The 10,105-nt window shown below is 51.4% G+C and overlaps 1 protein-coding gene across 1 annotated transcript in view; it reads left to right on the top strand.

The window, feature by feature from the left end:
• Positions 1–10,105, top strand: part of PSTPIP2 (proline-serine-threonine phosphatase interacting protein 2) — a gene marked incomplete at its 5' end in the record, with an annotated part of 45,296 nt that overhangs the window by 18,023 nt on the left and 17,168 nt on the right. The window contains 3 exons of the mRNA XM_015425546.1: positions 4,310–4,372; positions 6,677–6,775; positions 9,169–9,214. Of these exons, the coding sequence (XP_015281032.1) occupies positions 4,310–4,372; positions 6,677–6,775; positions 9,169–9,214 (208 nt within the window). The remainder of the gene's footprint in view (positions 1–4,309; positions 4,373–6,676; positions 6,776–9,168; positions 9,215–10,105) is intronic.

The following is a 10,105-nucleotide window of genomic DNA, read 5'->3' as shown; positions in this document are numbered from 1 at the left end:
AGTCCGACTCTTCGCGACCCCATGGACCAGATCACGCCAGGCCTTCCTGTCTTCCGCCGTCCTCTGGAGTTTGCTCAATTTTATGTTCATTGCCTTGATAACACTGTCTAACCATCTCATCCTTTGCCCTCCCCGTCTTCTTTGACCTTCAATCTTTCCCAGCATCAGGGTCTTCTCCAGTGAGTGCTCCCTTCTCATTTGGTGGCCAAAGTATTTGAGCTTCAGTTTCATTATCTGGCCTTCCAGGGAACAGTCAGGGTTCAGGAATGTGTCACAGTTCATGTACGCTTATGGCCGGTCCCCTGATTTTCCCACCCACGTCGCAGGTTATGTCCTCTGTGTGTTTTGGTGTGTGTGGAACAAAGTTTGAACCCAGTGGCACCTTTAAGACCAACAAAGTTTTATTCAAGGTATAAGCTTTTGTGCGCACGCACACGGAAGCTTATGCCTTGTGTGGAGAAATGCATTTTTTCCTGTGGAGGTCTGAAATGAGCAAAACCTTTACTCTGAGTTTTAAAGGTTTTTTCCCCCTCTCTGGGCAGGGAACAGACAGGAAGAGTGGAAGTCAATTCAATTGCCTTCCAGACTTATCTCAGATCACCTGCATACAAATGCTAATAGGTCTAGACAATGGGATGGTCAAACTCCCCCCTTCAAGCAGGGAACAGAGACTTGGAGATGTTAAATACTAGAGTGACTTTAGGAAGGAATTCCTGAATAATCTCTGGGAAAAGCTTCTCTGACCTAGCCTGACCTGGTCAGTGGGTGGGGAAAAGAGAGGTGATAAAACTCAGGGGAGCAAGGAGGAAGGTATCATTGGGTACTGAGTCCATCAGAGCAGACAAAACTCTTAACTGAGGTCTGGAGGAGGCAGCCATTACCCATGTACTGGCCTGAAGATCTGGAGGAAGCTGCAAGGTATTGGTACCTCTGTAGAGATCTATAGCATCCTAAGCTAAGGAGCCTGTCCTGTATTTTAACATCTGATAGGGCATGTGTAGAGAGAGGGACAGAGGATTTGCGTTCTACTCATTTCTTTTGAATCCCTTGCTCAGTCTGGTGCTGTGCTAGAAGTATGCTTGTGAATATTTTTAGTTTTAATAAATACTTTATAACTTTGGATGCTGGCAGTGGTTCTCTGTACCATGTAGACCTCCACCATCTTGGACACAGTATTTTTAAAAGGAGCACCAGCGGGAAGGCCAGCAGCTGGCAAGTGGCTATTCCTCAAGGGGCGCACGAGGCAGTAAACGGTCCCCGTGGCGACCAGGCGCTGGACAGCGGGAGACACAGAGGCAAGGCCTCAGCACTGGGAAGGGAGACCAGGAGTCCCGATTCTCCCAGTGGGCAGTTCCATGCAAAGGTCTGCTGTTGGCAGCGAGCTAATGGAGAGAAAAAGAGAAGCCTCCCCGGGTGTTGGGGAAACCTTGGAGGGCAGGGTGGAACTAGGCCTACAGGCTGGAGCGGGCCTGTTCCACCACACCTTGAATTAGGCTTTGTTGGTCTTAAAGGTGCCGCTGGACTTGAACTTTGGTCCGCTGCTTCAGACCAACACGGCTACCCGCACCTGGAACTATCTTGGCCTGGGTAGTCAACCATCACGCCCGTGGCGATTCCCGTTTGCTGATTACGTCAGCCGGCCCCAAACAACAATAGGAGCCTTCATTTAAAAAACCTGTTCAGTTGTCCCCAAAGCACTTAGTTCCTCAGCGGCTGCAGGTCTGACAGCACAGAATTTTGTGCGTGCCTGTGACAGTTTCCTTGTTCCTTTTACACTGACCCCTCCCTGGAAAACAGCCCAGTCCAAAGTTTATCTCTTCAGCACGGTAATAAGGGGGGGGGGGGGCGGAACCTCCGCAGCAGTTGACGACTTCCTTGTTTGCGGTGATGCTTCTGTTTGCATTTCAAGGAAATGATGTAACCGGGGGTTGCCAGACTCCGTGGGGAGCCTGGGGGATCTTCAGACCCGTCTCCGGACTACAGAGACCAGTTCCCAGAATCATAACTGATCTCCAGGCTACGGAGATTGGTTCCCCCGAAGAAAATGGCTACTTTGATGGGCAAATTCCGTGGCGTTGTGCCCCAATGAGGTCTCTCATTTCCCAACCCTGCCCTCCCCAGGCTCCATCTCCAAATCTCCAGGAATTTTGTCCCCTCAAAGTTGGCAACCCTGGCTACAATTCTTAAATGTTGCTTTTGGGGGTAGGGCTGTGGTAATTGCCTTTCTCGACAAAACTGAACATTGGTGCAGTGGATTCCACTGTCCCACATCAGGAATACCAGGTCCCCCATCCCCCCCCCCAGCCACCAGCAGGGGATAGGGGGGTAGGGTTGCCAGATCCAGGTTGGGAAACTCCTGGAGATTTGGAGATGGGGGATGGGTTCTGGAGGCCTCGCTTCCAAAAGGATGTGGACAGACCAGAGCGGGTGCAGAGGAGAGCGACGAGGATGATCAGGGGCCTGGAGACCAAGCCCTGTGAGGAAAGGCTGAGGGACTTGGCGATGTTCAGTCTGGAGAAGACAACAAGGTTGAGGGGGGACAGGATTGCTCTCTTGAAGTATTTGAATGGCTGTCACTTACAGGAGGGCAGGGAGCTGTTCCTGTGGGCAGCGGAGTAAAGAGCTCGAAATAATGGGTTTAAGGGCTGGAAGATACTGGCTGGATATGAGGAAAATCTTTTGGACAGTCAGAGTTGTGCCACGGTGGAGTCAGCTGCCTAGGGAGGTGGTGAGCTCCCCCTCCCTGGCAGTCTTCCAGCAGCGGCCGGACGAACACTTGTCAGGAATGCTGATCCTGCATTGATCAGGGGGTTGGACTAGATGGCCTCTACAGCGCCTTCCGACCCTATGAAGAGAAGAAGAAGAGATTGGATTTATACCCCGTCCTTCACTACCCAAAGGTGTCTCAGAGCGGCTTACAAACTCCTTTTCCTTCCCCTCCCTACAACAGACACCCTGTGAGATGGGTGGGGCTGAGAGAGCTCTGACAGAAACTGCTCTTTTTTCAAAAACAGCTGTACCAGGACTATGGCTTGCCCAAGGTCATCCAGCCAGGTGCAAGTGGAGGAGTGGGGAATCAAACCCAGTTCTCCCGGATTAGTGTCCATCCAAAGAGTGATTAACACATGGAATTCACTGCCACAGGAAGTGGTGGCGGCTACAAGCATGGACAGCTTCAAAAGGGAATTAGATAAGCATATGGAGCAGAGGTCCATCAGTGGCTATTAGCCACAAGGCATAGATAGGGGCTCTGGGGCAAGTGATGCTGTGTCTTCTTGGTGCTTGGGGGGGGGGGTCAACAGAGGGAGGGCTTTTAGTGTCCTGGCCCCACTGGTGGACCTCCTGAGGCCACCTGGTCTTTCTGGCCACTGTGTGACACAGAGTGTTGGACTGGATGGGCCTTTGGCCTGATCCAACATTGTTCTTATGTTCTTATGAGGACAGGGACCTCAGTGGGGGGTACCGTGCCACAGAGTCCACCCTCCAAGGCATCCATTTTCTCCAGGGGAACCGATCTCTGGAATCTAGAGGTGAGCTGGGATTCTGGGGGATCCCCGGGTCCAATGCTCCCTCTAAGCTGTGGAGTCTTGTGAGCAAAAGTTCTACTTTGTGAGCTACTGGCATTAAAGTTGTGAGCGAGCCATTTGGCTACTGCATCAATTAGATTGCTCTCAAGCCATCCTTCCTGGGCTAAGACAAACATGTGTGAGCCGGAGGCTACAAAACTGTGAGCTGGCTCACACTAACTCAGCTCAGAGGGAACACTGCCCGGGTCCCACCTGGAGGCTGCCATGCACAGAATTCTGTCTGGGATTTCTTATCTGGGACAAAATCCCAGGGAACCTTGACTCGTGCCGAATACAAAGCTAAGTCTCTAGCCCTCGTTGTTGCAGAACGAGGGAAAGGAAGCAAGCATTCAAGCGATGCTTGTGGCAGGGGGGTTACAGCGGCTGTGTTTTTCTGCATGCCTGACTGGCCCACCCTGGGCGGTGTTCTTCCGCCTGGTGTTATAATCCCTTTTTTATAAATAAGCTGTGATTCTGTAGAATCCAGATCTGGCTGTGGTTTTGCAAAAGAGCCAGCGGGCTTGGCTCACAGAAGTCCGTCACAAGGAAGTCAGTGGCGGTTCCGTTTTGCAAGGCGGTGTGAGTGACGGGCCACCCTAGTTCCTTTTCTTGCTCCCAGGCGGGTATTTTTAAAAGGGGGGGGGGAAACACACTCTGGAAGCTTTTCTTTCACAGTTGTTTGCTTTCTCGTTCCTGTGCTTCTGCTGAGCAGAACAGACTAACACTGGTACTTTTCTCTGCAGATTGAGCTGATAATGGACGCTATTCATAAAAACCGGAATCTGCAGTACAAAAAAACCATGGAAGTGAGTAACCCTTCCCACGGGCAGTTTGGTGTAGCCAGTTTGGTGCAGTGGTTAAGTGCGTGGACTCTAATCTGGGAGAAGCAGGTTTGATTCCCCACTCCTCCACTTGCACCCGGCTGGATGACCTTGGGCAAGCAGCAAGGACAATTCTGGAAAGAGTTCTCTCAGCCCCACCTACCTCACAGCGTGTCTGTTGTGGGGAGGGGAAGGAGTTTGTAAGCCGCTCTGAGACACCTTTGGGTAGTGAAGGGCAGGGTATAAATCCAATCTCTTCTTCTTCTTCTTTTACCTCACAGGGTGCCTGTTGTGGGGAGGGGGAGAGAAAGGAGTTTGTAAGCCGCTCTGAGACACCTTTGGGTAGTGAAGGGCAGGGTATAAATCCAATCTCTTCTTCTTCTTCTTTTACCTCACAGGGTGCCTGTTGTGGGGAGGGGGAGAGAAAGGAGTTTGTAAGCCGCTCTGAGACACCTTTGGGTAGTGAAGGGCAGGGTATAAATCCAATCTCTTCTTCTTCTTCTTTTACCTCACAGGGTGTCTGTTGTGGGGAGGGGAAGGGAAACGAGTTTGTAAGCCGCTCTGAGACTCCCTTGGGTAGTGAAGGGCGGGGTATAAATCCAGTCTCTTCTTCTTCTTCTTAAAATAACGAGGTTGTATCAAGTAAGATCACTTGTCCGTAATGTTTGTAGGTGGCTTAGAGGCGTGTGGTGTTTTCATTTTGACCTGGATGTCCCAGGCTAGCCACATCTCCTAAGCTGCGTTGGCCCTGATCAGATCTTGGATCCGGAACCATCAAAAAAATCCAGGGTTGCTACACAGAGGCAAGCAATGGCAAACCACCTAAGAACATAAGAGAAGCCATGTTGGGTCAGGCCAATGGCCTACCCAGGACAGTGTTTTTACCTTGACCTGGATGGCCCAGGCTAGCCACATCTCCTAAGCAGCGTTGGCCCTGATTAGATCTTGGATCCGGGACCATCAAAAAAGTCCAGGGTTGCTACACAGAGGCAAGCAATGGCAAACCACCTAAGAACATAAGAGAAGCCATGTCGGGTCAGGCCAATGGCCTACCCAGGACAGTGCTCTGGGTCACACAGTGCCCAAAACCCAGGTGCCATCAGGAGGTCCACCAGCAGGCCCAGAACTACTGAAGCCCTCCCACTGTTTCCCCCACAAGAACCAAGAATACAGAGCATCGCTGCCCCAGACAGGGCATTCCATCTAGATGTTGTGGCTAATAGCCACTCATGGACCTCTTAAGAACATAAGAGAAGCCATGTCGGATCAGTGGCCCATCCCGTCCAACACTCTGTGTCACACAGTGCCCAAAACCCAGGTGCCTTCAGGAGGTCTACCGGCAAGGCCAGGACTCCAGAAATCCTTTCACGTTTGCCCCCCAAGCACCTCTGAATCCCTCTTGCCTTGAATGCCAAGATAATGCACATCAGTGCTCCCTCTAAGCTGTGGAGTCTTGTGAGCAAAAGTTCTACTTTGTGAGCTACTGCCATTAAAGTTGTGGGCCAGCGATTTGGCTGCTGCATCAATTAGTCTGCTCTGGAGCCCTCTTTCGTCAGCTAAGACAAAAAATCTGCGAGCTGAAGGCTAAAAAACTGAGCTGTCTGACACTAACTCAGCTTAGAGGGAACAGTGATGCACATATGTGGCAGAAGGTCATTGTAAGACAGGATTGGTATGTGGCAGGAGGGTGTGCATAAATTAGGATTCCAGGCTTGTGGCTACGTTTTCGATGGTGGCTCCTTACTGGTGGAATGAGCTCCCAGAAGAGACCAGGGCCCTGCGGGACCTTGTACCGCAGGGCCTGTAAGACGGAGCTCTTCCGCCAGGCTTTTAATTAGGATCCGCCTACCACTACTACCAACTATTACCAGCACTGACACCTGTGGCAACGGGTCAGCCCTGTTAGGAGATCGGGCCATAATACCATGGGAGACCGGACAACCATTAAGTCAGGATTTGAGTATATAATCTCATAGTACGCTGTTTGATTTATTGATGGATCGCTGTTGCGAGCACTTTAAAGGTTGCTGTATCGTTGTTTTAACTGTTTTAAATGCTTCTGCCAACCGGCCATATTGTGCCGGCATATGTGAGCCGCCCTGAGCCCGTCCACAGGATGGGCGGGATATAAATATGATAATAAATAAATAAGCCATCATCTCCTGGGGAGCTGATCTCTGCAGTCTGGAGACCCTTGGTTATTCCAGGTATGCTCCAGGCCCTACCAAGAGGTTGGCAACCGTAATGTGAAGACACCCTTTCAGGACCCGCTTGCTGTGGCTTTTCTAGGCAAAGAGACTCTATGAACAGCGGTGCCGGGACAAGGACGAGGCGGAGCAGGCAGTTCACCGTAGCACCAATCTGGTCACCCCGAAACAACAAGAAAAGGTAACTGAGGCAAGACCGCCAAGGAGGGGACTCGCCTCGGGGCTGTGCGCGTTGGTAGAACCCGCAGCAAGCAAGGATAAGCTGTAGCTACAGTCTGTGGTTTCTATACTAATCTGTCCAGTTCAGTGTAGTGGTTGGGAGCGCGGACTCTAATCTGGGAGGAACCGGGTTTGATTCCCCACTTCTCCATATGCAGCTGCTGGTGTGACCTTGGGTCAGTCACGAGTTCTCTCGGAGCTGTTCTCTCAAGGGAAGTTCTCAGGAGAGCTCTCCCAGCCCCACCTACCTCACATGGTGTCTGTTGTGGGGAGGGGAAGGGAAAGAAGAACATAAGAACATAAGAAAAGCCAATGTTGGATCAGGCCAATGGCCCATCCAGTCCAACACTCGGTCACACAGTGGCTAAAAATACCAGGTGCCATCAGGAGGTCCAAAATATCAGGTGCCATCAGGAGGTCTAGATGGGTCATCAATCTGCCTACTAATTATTTCCTTAATAACAGTTTCCACCAACTTACCCGGTATCGACGTCAGACTGACTGGCCTGTAATTTTCCGGATCCAAGTGGTTAAGACGTTGAACTGCCGACTGGAAGGTTGGTAGTTCAGCAGTTCGAGACCCGAGTGCTGCAAGATGGAGTGAGCTCCCGTCTCTGGTCCCAGCCCCTGCCAGCCTAGCAGTTCGAAAGCAAGAAAGCAGGGATCAGTTGGCCTGGAGGAAATGACTGCATTGGAGGGTGGACTCCAGTGTTCCCTCTAAGCTGAGTTAGTGTGAGCTAGGTCCCAGTTTTTTAGCCTCCGGCTCACACATTTTTGTCTCAGCCCAGGAAGGATGGGCTCCAGAGCAAACAAAATTTATGCAGTAGCCTAACCGCTCGCTCACAGCTTGAATGCCAGTAGCTCACAAAGCAGAATTTTTGCTCACAAGACTCCGCAGCTTAGAGGAAGTGTTGACTCTATGGCGCATTATATTTCACTGGGGTTTCTCCCTCCTCAAACCCCACCTTCCTTTGGCTCCATCACCGAAATCTCCAGGAATTTCCCAGTTTGGAGTAGGCAACCCTGCTCTCCCCAGTATTATCTCTAGAGGTACCTGCTCTGAGCCCAAAGAAGTTTCACTCCCAAGGGAATTCTGGGAACTGTAGTTCTGTTATGCAAGTCTAGGCCTCTCTAACGTGGAGTAATCTTTGTCCCTCCCCAAACTGTATTCCCCAGAATTCTTTGGGGGAAGCCATGATGATTCAAGAAAGTGGTATGAAACTGACAGCAAGTTGTAGTCCGTGGATATGTCTCCTTTTAAATGAGGATGGAGGAGAATCACCAGGGTGATGATATATAGTACTTTCCAGGGGTCATTTCGTAGAAAAAGAGGTGCGGGAGCTCATTAGCATAACTCATTAGCATAACTTATTTGCATTATGCCACGCCCCCTGACATCACCGGAAGTGTGTCAGAAGGCAACACCCACCGCTCAGGCTCCACTGGACTGTTTTGGATTGCAAGCTATTGGGGGGGGGGAAACGTGCAGATCTGTCCTCGCAGAGGAGGGAGAGCTTGTACCTGAATAAAACTTGGTCTCAAAGGTGCCACTGGACTGTTTTGGGCCGGGGGGGGGGACTCCACAACTTACCTGGCTGCTTCTTGCTCTGACTGAGGGCTGCTGGGAGCAGGGGGCGGGACTTGTTGCATGTGCCCATCCCCAGGACTCTTTATTGCCGTAGCTCCGCTCCTGTGCACTCCTGCAGGAAATGACCCCTGGTACTTTCCCAGGGGTCAGGGTCTTTCCTCCCCAGCGAGGATCTGGCAACCCTGTAGCCCCAGTGGAAAGAGATCTTCTGCAGGCAATTCTGACGATTCCTTGGGTGCGCAGACATTCCCAAGGTCCGTTAAAGGTCCGAGGAACAGGGGTCATTTCCTGCAGGAGCGCACAGGAGTGGAACTCCGGCAGTAAAGAGCCCAGGGGGCGGGCACACGCAACAAGCCCCACCCCTTGCTCCCAGCAGCCCTCAGTCAGAGCAAGAAGCAGCTAGGTAAGCTGCAGAACCCCCCCCCCCGGTCCAAACAAGCCCCGTCAGTGGCACCTTTAAGACCAAGTTTTATTCAGGTACAAGCTCTCCCTCCTCTGCGAGGACAGATCTGCACGCTCCCCCCCCAATAGCTAGCAACCCAAAACAGTCCAGTGGAGCCTGAGCAGTGGGTGTTGCCTTCTGACACACTTCCGGTGATGTCAGGGGGTGTGGCCTATGCAAATGAGTTATGCTAATGAGCCCCGCACCTCTTTTTCTACGAAATGACCCCTGCCGAGGAGCACCTCCGGAGCTGTTCCTTCCACCAGGTTCTAGCCTGACTTGTCCTAACACGGTTATTCTCTATTTTTCCCCCCTTCCCTTCCAGCTCTTCGTAAAGTTGGCACAGACAAAGACAGCCCTAGAGGATTCAGGTGAGCCTACCATCCGTGGCGAGAGGGGTTGCCGACTCCCTTACTGATAGGGTTGGGAAAGTGTTTCTAGAAGGTGGGCAGGGCCTGGCGGTGCTTTGGTCCAGCAAGGCTTCTGATTGGCTGCTGGCAATTCGAATGGGTCTGCGGATTTTTAAAGAACTTTGCTTTGGTGGCCGCTGCCACCACACCTGACTGTGTAACTTCGTAGCCGGTTCCATCTCCTGCGACAGCCATCCTGTGGCTGTGACGACTGTGTGGTGCCAGCATTCCTAAGGTGTCCACAGGCTCAAGAACGTTTAGGGACCCCGTATCCCATCATTAATTTAATTCGGTTAACTACATCTCCCCAAAATCTGTTATAGAATCATAGAATCACAGAGCTGGAAGGGGCCATAGAGGTCATCAACCCCCTGCTCAGTGCAGGATCAGCCTGGGCTATAGCAGTGGTGGCGAACCTATGTCCCGGGTGCCAGAGGTGGCACTCAGAGCCCTCTCTGTGGGCACGCGTGCCATCGCCCCAGCCAGGCCCAGACCATCGTTAAAGTGCCGAATTCTCTGCCAAATAATTTTAAGTAAACGAAAGCATTTCGGATTGCTTTCCTTACTTTGTTTGGATCATCTTAAGTTAATGTATGAGTTGTTTTTTCTAAAGTAAAACCTCAGTATTCAGGTTAAATTGCCGTGTTGGCACTTTGCGATAAATAAGTGGGTTTTGGGTCGCAGTTTGGGCACTCGGTCTCTAAAAGGTTCGCCATCACTGCGCTATAGGAGTTATTAGCTTAGTCTTCTTGGTGTGCACTACCATAGAAGCGTCAGCTCTGATGGGGCTCTTGTGTTCTTACCGACTGCCTGCCGCTGCCTAATCAGCTCTGGGGCCATTTTGCCTCGACT

The sequence above is a fragment of the Gekko japonicus genome, unplaced genomic scaffold, assembly GCF_001447785.1.
Source record: "Gekko japonicus isolate JY-2015 unplaced genomic scaffold, Gekko_japonicus_V1.1 scaffold4920, whole genome shotgun sequence".
Classification (NCBI taxonomy): Eukaryota; Metazoa; Chordata; class Lepidosauria; order Squamata; family Gekkonidae; genus Gekko; species Gekko japonicus.
This window is presented reverse-complemented; position numbering and strand designations above follow the sequence as displayed.